The sequence below is a fragment of the Artemia franciscana genome, chromosome 9, assembly GCF_032884065.1.
Source record: "Artemia franciscana chromosome 9, ASM3288406v1, whole genome shotgun sequence".
Lineage (NCBI taxonomy): Eukaryota > Metazoa > Arthropoda > Branchiopoda > Anostraca > Artemiidae > Artemia > Artemia franciscana.
The window spans coordinates 27,832,343-27,847,273 of NC_088871.1; the positions used below are offsets into that span (position 1 = coordinate 27,832,343).

The 14,931-nt window shown below is 35.7% G+C and overlaps 1 protein-coding gene across 5 annotated transcripts in view; it reads left to right on the plus strand.

Annotated features, from left to right (window-relative positions):
• LOC136031221 (glutamate--cysteine ligase catalytic subunit-like) overlaps positions 1-14,931 on the plus strand; it is a 76,100-nt gene that overhangs the window by 16,433 nt on the left and 44,736 nt on the right. For 4 of the 5 annotated variants that reach the window (XM_065710615.1, XM_065710614.1, XM_065710617.1 and 1 more), the window contains 3 exons: positions 6,421-6,611; positions 10,005-10,114; positions 14,153-14,338. In XM_065710615.1, coding sequence (XP_065566687.1) covers positions 6,462-6,611; positions 10,005-10,114; positions 14,153-14,338 — 446 coding nt within the window. In that variant the 5' untranslated portion in view covers positions 6,421-6,461. The remainder of the gene's footprint in view (positions 1-6,420; positions 6,612-10,004; positions 10,115-14,152; positions 14,339-14,931) is intronic. The other variant, XM_065710619.1, reaches the window with a different exon arrangement.

Consider the following 14,931-nt stretch of genomic DNA (forward strand, 5'->3'; position numbering starts at 1 on the left):
TGACAACCCCCATACCTTCTCAAGACCAAAAGATAATATATAGAACACATTGTGCCCACATCGTTCTTTACCTAAGCAACGCTATTGCGCTGCCTATGATAAAACTTGTATGTAATAGGGGTCAATTTTTATACCTTAAGTCTCTAGCCCCTGGGCCTTGATGGGTTATGGCATCCCCGGAGGCATACCTGTTCGACCATCCGACCATTCAGAGGAAAGTGATCTTATTAAAATTTTATTTGATACCACAAGGGGTAAAGGTAGATTGGGCATGGGTAAGAGGCTAGTTGTCATTCAGTCACTTTTGACCTTCAAATAGGACTCTGTGACTGTTGGTTTCTAATCGAATGTGTATCCTCCTAAGTTTTTTCCTCCATCCACTGTAGACGAAATGGCAGGTGAAAAAAGTTTATGGGATACGCTTCTTAATTGCTTCCACCTGTTTCACACTGCAGGCCCTTGGCTCTTCGTGAGGTTCGAGATTCAGTTGTATGTTTGGTTCCAGGAGGGTCTTCCCGAAGTTGATGGCTTGACGATTGACAATCAATCTCGATCGTTCTTCTGCCATAATTACTAATCCTGTCAAATGGCACCAAGTCAGACTTGATGGTATATAGCTAAATTTTTCTTTGAGCGTCTGATCGCACCCTCCAAGACGTTTATGGGAGACAGTCAGTCATCGCTTTGATATCGCGTCATCAAGGTGTTCGAGTACGTAGCCGAACTAATGTAGGGGTGTGTCGATTCTTTTCACATCGTTATCCTGAGTAATGATCGCAAATATTTTTGAGTGATACGTGTTCTGCTTCACAAAATTTCTAGAAATTATATCTCGCCCAATGGAGCATTTCTGTTCCGCGTGTATAAGATAACTATTGATTTCTAGATCTATTCGGGAATTGAATTAAAAAGGGTGAACCATACTGTGTCTTAGCCGAACAGAAAGTTGATAGAATCCTGTGTATAAAATACTACAGTTAGCGAGGGCATTATTATATTGTGTCCTGAAATGGCTCAGCGGATTTGATCTTGACTTGGTAATGCTACACCTAGAATTCGAGCTCAGCTGTAGCAACACACTGCAGGGCTCGGAATTTGATTCCGAGCCCGATGAGATTATGTGAATAATATTATACTGTGACCACAAAATCGAAATGTCACACTTTCATAAAATATTGTTAGAATATATTTTGGATCTATTCTATGGGGTTGGACATAAACCCGGATTTTTATTGTACAGAATTGTCGATAAATAATGAGGTTATGCGAAAGCGGCTCCGTATTAAGAAGAAGAGGAAAAATAATGGTTATAGGTTCTTTGCAATGGCGCAGAGGAGACGGCGCTTCAAGATTACAAGTTAAGTGGTTCAATCCCGCGTATCGTAAGGAGGTAAATAATTTTTTTAAAGGCACTCCTGTAATGGCGCACTGGGTTTGATCTCAGCTTAGTAATAAGGACCCAGCGTTTGAAATCAGCTGCAGATACACATTACATGGCTTGGAATTTGATTCTAGTGATTGTGCGAAAGTGTCTCCATGCTAGTACAAATGTGAAGAAGAGATACTATCATAAGGAGGCAATTCATTTTTTAAAAGGTACTCCTGTAATGGCGATCTGGGTTTGATATCAGCATAGTAATACGGACCCAGAGTTTAAAATCAGCTGCAGATACACGCTACGGGGCTCGGAATTTGATCCCGGCGATCGGATTATACGAAAGTGTCTCCATGCTAATACAAATATGAAGAAGAAGAAGAAAAGGTGGTTGCAGGCTCTGTAGTGACGAAGTGGAATTGATCTCAGCCTGGCAGTACGGGACACAGAGTTCGAGCTCAGCAGTAGCAATATACTACACAACATAGAATTTGATTTCGGTGATGACATGAAACGAAATCGTCTCCATATTAATGCAATCAAGAAGAAGAATGGTCGAAGCAATAGCTGCATCTTAGTAAAGTGAAATGGAATGAAATGGAATCAACAGGGTAAAATAAAAAGACAAAATTAGCCTGATGTCGACCCATAAACCTCAGAAAGGCTAGTGTCATTTGCACTAATTCTTTGAAAGAATATTGACATTTCTTTTAAAGGTCAGTAGAAGAAACAGTAGAAATCTTTGTCGAACGATAGGGGCAGTGCCTCCCTACTTGTCGCCTCAAGTTAGTAGCATATATTTTACATGTATATATTTTTTTTGAAAACAACACAATAATTTTTTTTTCTGAATATTGACATACTACTATTTTACGGTATGAAAACGATATAGATAGGTCACGAATTTAGGAAATTTCGTTTATGGCCTTAATTAATTTTACGAAAACATTTTTTGTATGAATGAAGTCTCTAAATACCCAAACATACAATACCCTCATGGTTTTACTTTTTACAGCGAATAAAATGAAAGTGAAGTTGTTTTCCGAAAGAGTTTAAAAAAAACTATCTTTCTTTTCACCGTGCAAAACTGAAAACTGTCTTTATTTTCGCCGAGCGAAGGTCGTTCCCCTGGCACTGTGAATAATATTATACTGTAACCACAAAATCGAAATGTTATACTTTCATTAAGTGTTGTTTGAATATATTTTGGATCTATTCTATGGGGTTGGACATAAACCCAGATTTTGGTTGTACAGAATTGTCGATAAATAAGTTTTGTGGTTCGTTTGGGATAGAACCCACGTGTAATTGTACCCCGTGCAAGTGAACCCTTATAGCTGAATCCTCGAGGATCTGACCCCAGTTTTAACTGAACCCCCGCTTAACTAAGCTTCCGGGTTTCTCAACCCCCGTGCAAATGAACCCTCATGCAACTCAACCCATGTGCAAATGAACTTTCGTTTAGCTGAACCCTCGTGCATCTCAGCATCTATTTAACTGAACTGTCGTGCAACTGAACCCTTGCGCAACTGAACCTCGTTCAACTTAACCCTCGTTTAACTAAAAAACCTCGAGTCCTGTATTGTCTAATATAACCAAACGAAAACAAAGAAAAAGATATACCGTGAATGTCTGCTGGTCCCACCCATTTTATTTTTACACCAGTATAGAATAGACCCTATTGCAAAATAAAAAAAAAAAAAAACAATATTTTAACTATATGTTTTGTGATAATACCATTAGTATGAGATGGAATTTTTTGGAAAAATATACATTTATTAATAAGAACAGTTTTCTATACTTTGGAATTATCTGGAGATTCAAACTATTTTTTTGATTTTTTATAAAGATTCAAAGATTTCGTTTAAATTAATTTGTTAATACGAAATTATTTTCAAAAGAGAATCAGTTTTATTCAGTTATAGAAATAATTCAAAATCGTCAAAATTATGAATGGTTGTAAAGCAAAAATTGAAAGTGACCAGAAATATTTTATGGTTCATTATATCCAAGACAGGAAAAAACTACCAGGTTGTTTTCAGAATCTATGGCACTTTGTGTCATGTCCGGGTTGATCTCATATGGAATTACATAAAAAAACTAGTTTTTCTAACTGAAAGTAAGGAGCGACATTAAAACTTAAAACGAACAGAAATTACTCCGTATATGAAATGGGTTGTCCCCTCCGCAATCCCTCGCTCTTTATGCTAAAGCTTTTAATTGTCTTAAAAAGCAGAACTGTGGTAAAGAGTCAAACTTTAGCGTAAAGAGCGAAGGATTGCGGAGGGGACAACCCATTTCATATACGGAGTAATTTCTGTTCGTTTTAAGTTTTAATGTCGCTCCTTACTTTCAGTTAGAAAAACTAGTTTTTTTTATGTAATTTCTGAATGTTTTTGAATTAATGCATGTTTGATTTTGGCTCTCCAAACATAAATTATTAAAATGAAATTTACATTTTAATTCCTTTTTTGGCTAAATGGCTTTCTCTTAGTTCTGATCAGACGATTTTGAGAAATATGGGATGGGGAAGGAGGCCTAGTTGCCATGCAATTTTTCGGTTACACGAAAAGGCAACTATAAATTTTAATTTTTAACGAATTTTTTTATTAGTAAAAAATATACGTAACTTAAGAATTAACTTACGTAACAAACTTTTATATTCTTAAATTTTTATTATGTATATAAGGGGGTTTGTACCCTCGTTAATACCTCGCTCTTTACACTAAATCGTAAGTTTTGTGCCGATTCTTTAAGAATGACCCCTGAATCAGAAAGGCCGTAGAATAAATAGTTGAAATTACTAAAAATACTTTAGCATAAAGAGCGAGGTATTTATCTCCTCCTAAATACCTCGCTCTTTATGCTAAAGTATTTTTAGAACCCCTCATATGCGTAATAATCTCTGTTCGTTTTAAGTTTCAATGGTACTCCTTACTTTCAGTTGAAAGAATTTTTCCATGTTTATTTTTTCTTTTTTTTATAGTAATTTTAGAAAATCCTGCGCCCTTTTCATTGAATTTCTGTTCCCCCATGACATATCTTCCCTCCAAGGAAAGATCCTCCCACGTAGCCCCATCCCCTCAACCCCACCCCTAAAACCAAAAAAAAAAATCCCGTGAAAACGACTGTACATTTCCCAATAACCATTATTATATGTAAACACTGGTCGAAGTTTGTAACTTGCAGCCCCTCCCCCAGGGACTGTGGGGGAGTAAGTCATTCCCAAAGACATAGTTATTATGGTTTTTGACTATGCTGAACAAAATGGCTATCTCAAAATTTTGATCTGTTGAATTTGGAGAAAAAATGAGCGTGGGAGGGGGCCTAGGTGCCCTCCAATTTTTTTGGTCACTTAAAAAGGGCACTAGAACTTTTCATTTCCGTTAGAATGAGCCCTCTTGCAACATTCTAGGGCCACTTGGTCGATACGATGACCCCTGGGAAAACAAAAACAAAAAAACAAACAAATAAACACGCACCCGTGATTTGTCCTCTGGCAAAAAATACGAAATTCCACATTTTTGTAGATAGGAGCTTGAAAATTTTGCTTCAGGGTTTTCTGATACGCTGAATGCGATGGTGTGATTTTCGTTAAGATTCTGTGACTTTTAGGGGGTGTTTTCCCCTATTTTCTAAAATAAGACAAATTTTCTCAGGCTCGTAACTTTTGATGACAAAGACCAAATTTGATGAAACTTATATATTTAAAATCAGCATGAAAATCCGATTCTTTTGATGTATATTTTAGCATCAAAATTCCGTTATTTAGAGTTTCGTTTACTATTGAGCCGGGTCGCTCCTTACTACAGTTCGTTACCACGAACTGTTTGATGACCCAAAGAAAATACTTTTTCGTAACTTTAAGCTTAGGGAATCAGATATAAAATCAGAATTTTCACTTGCCCATTAGCAAATTCTTACCCGACCACTAACTGATAAGCTCATAGTTTTGCATAGTTCGCAATAAAGCCAAAAAAGGAAAAAATAACACTATCGAACATAGGTTTTGGTAAAGACACATTCCTGAAAGTTTCTTTCAATTTGAAAAGGCTCTGGAGCACTAATCAGCGCTATCTTCTAAACAAGGCTAATTCAAACTTACTATTAGGGCTTGGGTTGAGTTTAGTTAAATAGGGCTTGATTCAAATGAGCGTTAAGTGACATAAGGGTTGAGTTAAACGGAGGTTATTTTAAATCGGCGGTCAGTTAAATGGAGTTGAGTTGCATGGGAGTTCAGTTGAACGAGGGTTCAGCTAAAGTGCGATTCAGTTTTACGGAGGTCATATTAAACGGGGGTTTGGTTGCATGAGAGTTCAGTTAAATGGGGCTGAGTTGTGCTTGCATTGAGTTGCAGGGAGATTCAATTAAGGAAGGGTTCAGTTGCACTAGGGTTCGGTTGAATTGGGCTGAATTCCACATGGGTTCGGTTTTCCGAGGGTCCAGTTAAACGGAGTTCAATTGCACGAGGGTTCAGGTACCTATAAAGCTTTCATCTTTCTATGAACGGTTAAATAAAATAAAAATAAAACAAAAAAATTGTAAGTAAGGAGTAATATTAAAACTTAAAATTGACAGAAATTATTCGGTATATGAAGGGGGCTGCCCCTTCATCAACCCTCGCTCTCTCTGCTTAAGTCTTAAAGTTCTTTAAAAATAGTGCTCTTTAAAATTCAACGGTTCTTGTGTTTGAGGAGTATTAGTGAATTATGACAAAAAGTCAAACTTTAGCGTATAGAGCGAGGTTGATGATGGGGTAGCCCCCTCATATGCGGAATAATGTCTGTTCGTTTTAAGTTTTAATTTTGTTCCTTACTTCCACTTGAAAAAACTTGATTTTGTAGTTGATTTATGAATTTTTTTCAAATCATACCAGGAAATCCTCTTCCCTCCTTCCCCTTGTAAAATCTTCCCGGATAACACTATATGTGAACATTGGTGTGACTTACTGCCCTTGCTTCGGGGACTATTGGGGGTCATGTCATCCCTAAAGGTATAGTTTTTGGACTTTCCAACTTTGCTAAATAAATTTTTGTCTTTTTTAGGATTCTCTGCTTCGTCAAATTTAGTTTATATTTGTGAAGCAATGGGGTTGTTGTCAATCGGTAGTCCTCTATCTTGGGAAGAAACAAAGAAGTTCGCATCTCATGTTCAACATCACGGCATTAAGCAGTTTATAAATATTTACCATCGACTGAATGACAGAAAGTGTGATGTTTTGAAGTGGGGAGATGAAGTAAGTCGGAAATGTGAATGGGTTTTGAGTTTCTTTTGTGTCAAACTTTTGGTTAATCTTAGCTTCGATACAACATAAATATCCAGTTTCTGTTTTTCAGTTCAAGCTCGGTGCTAGTGTATTGATCTGAAGCTGCAGCCCTCTCAGTAGCCAAATTGAATGGCTTTATAACATTTTGTCACCACTCTTTGTGTCACCAATTCCTGTCATTGCCAAAATTGTCATTACAGAGTCTTATGTTTTTTTGTTTTTTTTTTTTTTTTGTTATCAGAGAAAGTACGTTTGTATTTTTCTATCATCGAAAAAGTTTCAATGTTTTTTTCGTCATTGCAAAAAGTGTCATCCCTTTTTCTTGTTGTTGGAAAAAGCGTCATTGTTTTTTTCTCTCATCGGACAAAGTAGCATTTTTTTTCTGTCATTTCAAAATGTGTCTGTTTTTGTCAGTCATCTGACACATTCCCATCGTTTTTTTTTTGTCATCACAATAGTGCCATCGTTTTATGCCATACAATTAATAATGGCCAGTATTTTCAGTGATGAACATGGCTACCAAAGATGATCGAATCGATAGGAGAATGGATAAAAATGGACATAAACCTTCTAAAGGTTATTTGCACCGTACTGGAAATCCAAATACATTTAAACTGTTATTCTTTAATGAATGTACCTTTGAAAAATCTTGTCATAAAAATCTTAAATATCAAATTGCTCCGACTTCCAGGAGTTGATTTCATATTGTATTAAACATAGCCTATAGTTCGTTTTCATTAGTTCTTTCCAGTCATCTTGAATATTTTGGTAATTTTTGTTTAATTTTCTATTTTTCATTGATGTCTTGATACATTAAAAAACGCTGTTGAAAATACCTATAGTTTCAACAAACTGCAAATGACGCAAAAGCCTTTAAAAGGTTTAGAGGAGGAAGGCTTTAACCTTACTCGTACTTGTAGTAATTTCTGTCCGGTTTAAGCTTGACTTGATTATTCGCTTTAATTTGTACTCATTTTAGGATTTATTTACTCATTTATATCACTATCTGTTATTTTTATGTTTTGTGCGGTTGTTTATTTTAAATTTTGTTCGTATACGGTTTCATTTATTCATTGATGGTAATTTCTGGTCAATTCAAGCTTGAATTGTTGTTTGACTTAATTTCTGCTCGTCTTAAATTTTGAAATGACTCTGTACTTTTCTTCGAAAATCTTCTTTTTTTTGAAAACATTTTCTTAATTAATTTTAAAATTGACCACGTATCCACTGCCACTAACCATTTTTACTCGAAAACGTAGCGTTAATATTTGGTGTTTGTCATGATTTTGCAAGTTTTTCAAAAATACTAATTATTTCTTTAAGTTGCTGGTTACAAAATAAAGAAAGAAATCGAAATTTAAAGTTTTAATAGAGTCGTGATGGTGGTAATTTTAATTTAGCACCAAAATTTAACATTTTCCGCTTGTGGGATGGATTAGCTTCCAAATCGGGTCAATTCATGTCTTCTCGCGAATAACGGCCGCACAGTGGACCTGTCTTGCAGTTCCATGAGTAGGTCCCCATGGACCTACTTCTATATCCACCCTAAAATTCTAGGGATGACATAGGATATTTACTCCCTATAATCTTTGCCCCCCCCCCCTCTTCCTTCTGTGTTTATTAAATATACGTCTTTTGGCAGTATTTTCATCGAAAATACCTTTTGTTAGTATTTGCATTGAAGAAATTGACAAATGTACCCCCTCCTATTCTAGATTTTGAAAAATGGATTTTGCACCTTCCCTAAAAATTTCTTGAATTGAGGGCCCGGAGTTCTATCAAGTATAATAAAAATTTATTTACCTTCCAGATATCAAAATTAGTTATGTCTATCAGTAGTAATTTAGTTAATTTTTTTGCTGGTCATTAGATGGTGGATACTAGCGCTTTTGTTCATTAAAACAAATATTATAAAGGAATCACCCTACCCAGCAACCTTTAGTTGACATTGATCGTAAACTAAAAAAGGCTTACCATTAAAAAGACAGGACTTTCAATGTTGCCAAAATAATCTGTCTTAGTTAGAAACTCTCTCTCTCTTCTTAAATCCTACAGCCCTTGCCCACTTTTTGTATAAATTGGAGTAAACCTACCTTTTGATCCAAATTTAATTTTTTAATTAATATTACGCTGCGACATATTGTGGGTAGTGGAAGGGTGTTGGATGCATAGTAGCTGGTTACAAACCAAAAAGGTGCAATATGCCTACTTTTTTGCTAAGAACTTGGTGGGGGGGGGAGCTAGCCTACTGGCTAATTTTGGTTTTCCAGTCACACAGATTAAAACTTTACGTGTTATTCAAGTTCAAACAAGGTGCAAGATGTCAATCTATATGATGCCCACCTAGTTAGTCCGCATGTGTTGGCTCATCAGGGCTTAAATTATTTTTACACTACGTTACTAAAACTCCGCAGCGGGGGCTTAGACTAGTAGGAAGCCGAGAGTAGGCTGGACCCCTAGTTTGGAATTGCTCCGAAAATTCCAAGCTTTTTTTCGTTTGGCCTGACAGAATGTATTCCAAGTTCTGTAACTTCTTTTGGTTACTGTTTGCTTCCTAGTCTAATTGCTGCCTGGGACCGGTGACACCAGGCTCCATAGCCTAGCCAAGCCCCTAGACGATGGAAACACACGACTTAATTTCTTTTGGTCACCACTTGAGCTACGAAGCCCAGGAGGGGTGTTTGTACTCCCAGACCGGCAATTCTTATATGACTCAAATTTAAACATCTTCTCTACTAAAATCTATCGATGAAAAATAGCCAATATAATTCAGAGCCCTTACCACGGTGGTCGAGTGGATCTTATCATCCTCGGAGGCAAATTTATTGGACTTTTTTCCTACTATTCTGAGCAAAAACCTGTCTCGAAACTTATGACCCGATTTTATCTAGGGTTTGTGTGGGCAAATAGGGCGCTGGTGGCTTAGTGGATCACCGGTCTAATTAGTACCTCAATACCCACATGTTCTAATTCCTTGCCTGATTAAACTTCTACTAAAGGCAACGTTTTCTGCTAAACTGTATTTGTTCAGAATGAGCCAGCTGTATAACTTGGAGCTGTTTGGATCAAGTCCACTGCGAAAGCATATTCTTAGACTTCTTGACCTCTACTCACCCTCCGCCCTGAAAAATAACACTATGACCACCCCATCTGTATGTAGTGACCAAATAAAATGCATAGTAATCCCAATCGCTCTTTACAATAGTCACTAAAATTAAAGAAAAGAAGTTATTTAAACCGAACAATAATAATAGATCAGTCAAAATCATCACTATTAGCCTCTATAAAAGTAATATTAGTGACGTGACAAAGGATTGATTCCGCTTCTTTATGAGTTTTTTTTTCAATTTCTATTGTTTCTAGATAGAATATATGATCCTGAGCCTTAACAAAGATGCTAAGATAGCTCGATTATCTCTCAGAGGTTGTGATATTCTTGAAGAATTACAAAGTAAAGAGTCACAAAACGAAAAGTAAGTCGAACCAAATGTTTCTTTGTTTTCTAATTACCATTTATTTTCGATTAAGGACCCATCCAAGCTAAAGAGCTATGAAAAGCTTCCTCACCTAATGTTAGTGTTGCAAAGTACAAGGAGACATTCTTTAAGTTTAAACTTTCAGATTAAGCAAGAATTTTGTTATTATTACCACTATCGGTTGTTATTGTCATTAACCAATGTGTTTTTACACGGGGCAGAAGGATACTTCCTAAATATTGACGCATTAAATATTGATAAATATTGACAGGTATTAAAGATAGCAATTAACGCTATATGATTGAATATGTTACAGTCTTTGTGGCTACATAGCATCGTTTAGGGAAAGAAAGAGGAATGAGGATGCAAAATTTTTTTTAATTACTTATGATTTACTGACGAAATTTTTGAAGGTTTTACCCCCCCCCCCCCCTCCCTCCAAATGAGCTGCATCGCAATGATGATGTTGTCTGTGAGGTTGAACTGTGTTAGAGCGGGTTGAACTTATCTTGGTGGGAGATATGAGCAATTGTTGTTGATTATAGAAGGTGGTGTAGCCATGCGTTCAAATGGAAGGGCTCAAACCTTGAAAGGTATATGTTTATAGCCAATATATTCTTAAATAGTAATTTCTACAATTATTTTTAAGGGGGGAGTGGAAACTGCCTCTACCTACGCCAGTAGTGTTAGCCTGGAAGAGGGGATTGGAGCCATCAAAAATGCGCTGGACTTCTTCCGATGTTGCCCCTGATCGGGCTACAACTTTATGGTGTAATATCAACAATTTAGGTGGATATCTGTTTTGCAGAAGGAATTTAGTTGGCTTTAAACATACAAAAAAAAAATCAAGTAATTTCAAAGTGAAGAGAAATCACCACAAAGAAGAGCTGAGCTACTGCTACCTTGAACCCTCTAACGGCCAGAGTGCTGTTTGTGCTTTACCCATATGCATATTGAACAGAGGGGCTTTTGTTTCTCGAAACGTTGACAACCCAAAAGAAAATCGCGATCACGATCCGGTTTGCACTAAAGAAAATAATTTTTATTAGAGTAATAACATCTATGACTCTGTTTAATTTTGCTACTTTAAAAGTATAATTGTCATCAATTCTATTTCTATTAATTTTATTTTAAACACGTATATGGTAGGTTAATGCCTCAATAAACTTTGGAAAGTGAACATTTGTAATTTTTGTACCAATGTGGCAGCAAAATTACAATAATAATAGCACAAATATCCTTAAAGTATGTTAACTACAATTCTAAATTCTTTCTATACCCTTCGGTTTTCCAAAATCTCTCTAGATTCATACAGGACAATACTTTATAAATAGTTTACTGAATCTTTAGCTGCAACTCCTAAAAGATACTTAGGATAATATACCCCTTGGACTCTTTATCTGACATTGCAGATTTTTCAAAGGGAAATTATAAAGAGAGGTGCGAAGTAAAATCTTTAATGCCCCTTTAACTTAGCGTTTAGAACTCAGTGTTTAAAAATTTAAACTTAATATTTAATGCCCCTTTTCAACAAAAACTTGTGTTCACTTCTTAAATTCCTTCCCTAGAGTTAAACAAAGATCTTTTTGCAAGGTTTGTTGTAATTATTTCTAAAACCTAAAAATGGACAGAAACTTCATACAAAAAACGGAGTTTTTTGTTAGAATAAAGAGCGAAGTTGAAATGTAAAACAGACAAAAATTATTGCTTTGCAGTCTGTGTAACTTATATTTGTGAACTATTTCAAATAAAAATGAATTGTGACAGTTTCCTATATTTGCAGAATTCTGAAAAAATTGCGCTTTACCGAAAACTGAGCTTACTCAATTTTTCTAGAGCATTAAGATTGTGTATAAACGTATGTTGATTTCATGACCAATAAGGACTATTTAGAGCCTAATAAATTAGTCTTAGATTTTCTGCAGGCTAATTAAGTACTTTTCTGCTCCTAATCCTGTTTTCTTGCGTGAATTGTCTGTTTTTAGAAAAGACCTAGGTTTCTTGGAATTCTACAAATATAGGGATGATTAAGTCAGATTATTTGAACAAGTTTTACAGATGTATGTTATACATATAAACTGCGAAACAATACTTTTTGTTCGTTTTAAGTCTCAATTTCGCTTTCCACAGAAATAAATTTGTTTTTCCAGATCAATTCAAAATCTAGAGAATGGGACGTTTGATCCCCTTCCCATTGGCAATCCATGGCATACGCTCTGGGCAAAAGAACCCAAAAGAAGAAATTTATTTTGAAAAACTAGATATGTCAAGTCTTGCAACACAAAACTATAGAATTTTTTGGTCTGATCGGCATGAAACTTTAAGGATAAGTAGACTTGGCAAGAGAGCTTTAGCGGGGACAACCAATCCGGAAGGAAAATTTGGTGGTATCAATTTTTAACTGGTATTTTTTATTTCTTATTTTCTTTCTGCAGTCTGCTTGGAAATTTCAAGTCATACAGACAGGGCAAAGGGAGCCTCCATTAAAACAAACATTGTGGAAACAAATATGGCTGTATTGATCCGAGTTTTTTCCAATTTTGGAAAAACAAAAGTCCAATTTTGTTTTCTTTTCTTAGATAGCAAAACAGAACTCTTTTTCTTGCAAATGGCGTTAACATGCGTTTATTTAAACAAGTAAACAGTAATCCCAAATAGAACAGTAAAAGATTCTTTGAATTAAATGGTGTATTAAGATACGCATATATCCAAGAGTGACTTCATCCTATAAAAGACCCTAATTTACGCAGAATTTCAATCTATGAAACCGAAAATATCCTCCCCCCTTTTAAGTAAAGAGCGCTATTAAAACCTAAAACGAGATGAAATGAAGTCACATAATCATTCAAACATAAAATTCCTAAGAATCAATTAATCGAATCTCTAACGAGCAGAAATTTAACTGAATAATCGCCTCAAAAAAGAAGGACAATATACACCCTTAAGGATGAACAGATGAATCGTAAAAGAACAGAAATTGGAATGAAAAATCAAATTCCACCTTAAACAGACAGAGATTACCAAAAATAAGAGTAGGACTGCCCCTCCCCCAAACCGTCTAAAGGTTAGAGCGTTATTTGTGCTTTATAAGAATACGAAATATTTTAAACAATTTCTCTTTCATCCATTGGCGTATGCAAGGGGGGGGGGGTAAGGTTGCAGCTGCTCACCCCCCCTCTAGAACCTCCTATTTACACTCAATATTAAGGCTTTTCAGCATAACTTGCAGTATATATTAAACTTCTTGTTGCACCTTAAATTAGATATTTTGACTTCTCAACCCAGTTTAGAGTAGGTCGCTGAAACGAATTTTAAAATTATTTGTAGCGAATAAATTTAAAAAGAAACAAGTGTTTTTTCAAATGAAAGTAAGGAGCAATGTTAAAGCTTAAACCGAACAGAAACAATTACTGACATGAGGGGGCTGCCCTCTCCTCAATGTCTTGCTCTTTACGTGATAGTTTGCTTTCTGTCCTAATTCTTTAAGAATGACTCCTGAAGCACACGGGTCGTTTAGTTAGAATAATAAGCTTTTTAAATGTCCTAAAAAAACTTTTGCGCAAAGAGCGAGATATTGAGGAGAGGGTAGCCACTCTCATATAAGTAATAATTTGACCTTTCAACTATGTTGAACAAAAGGGTTATCTCAAAATTTTCATCAAACGATTTAAAAAAAAAAAACTAGGGGCGTGGGAGGGGGTCTAGCTGTCCACCAAATTTTTCGTTTTGCAAATCGTATTTTTAAATTATTAATGGTAGTTTGAACTCCAAAATTGTTAGGACATGCTTTTTATCGATGAAAGCTGGGTGAAAATATGCTCAACTGACTCTTATATCCCAGTTTTCAAGAAAAAATTTAGTTATTCATTAAAATTGGATTAACAAATCTACCATAAGAAATTGTTTAATGGTTTATCATACTTATAAACTGTTAACTATCGAACCTACAATGTGCTCCTAAGGTTTTTTTAGTTTCTTAGAGCTCAGCATCAAGCAGTAACTTTAAAGAATTAATGAGAGGTTTTATTTTATCAGTGGAATACAGTCAACCTGGCATCCAGAATATGCGTCGTACATGGTTGAAGGGACTCCTGGCAGACCTTATGGGGGACTTCTGTCGCACTTCAATGTAGTTGAGGCGAATATGATCAAACGCCGTGAAGAGGTGCGAAAATGTTTGACTGATGGCGAAACACTTGCTACACTAACAAGCTTTCCAAGGCAATGTTCCTTTTGGTTCACTATAATTTTTTTTTTTGTGTCTATAGATAGTCCTAATCAGTAATTTCTTAAGTGTCTGAAACTTCTTTATACCTTAATAATAAGGATTTTGAATATTTCCAAAATTGTTCTTGTTGTGAAATAGTTGGTAACTATTTTCTTATTCTTTAGATTTCTGTTTATGACTTTTTTTCGGAATATGTTTTGGCGCAAATGAAAATGTGCCTTTTTCGGAATATGTTTTGGCGCAAATGAAATGAAATCATAGCTTTTAGTAGCTTGTTTCTCAAAGTAGTTTACCGTTTTCTCCAATTGAGGCTCCAAGGACATAGGTGGGTGCATAGGATGTCGAATTGATGTTTCTGCTGTTAGGTCTCCTTTTACTGGGACAGTTAGCAAGGCTCTCGCTAAACCTTGCAGCAGTTGAGATCGAACCCCGCCTTTTTTCGGAATATGCCTTTTTTTGGAATGTGCCTTTTTTCGGAATATGTTTTGGCGCAAATGAAATGAAATCATAGCTTTTAGTAGCTTGTTTCTCAAAGTAGTTTACCGTTTTCTCCAATTGAGGCTCCAAGGACATAGGTGGGTGCATA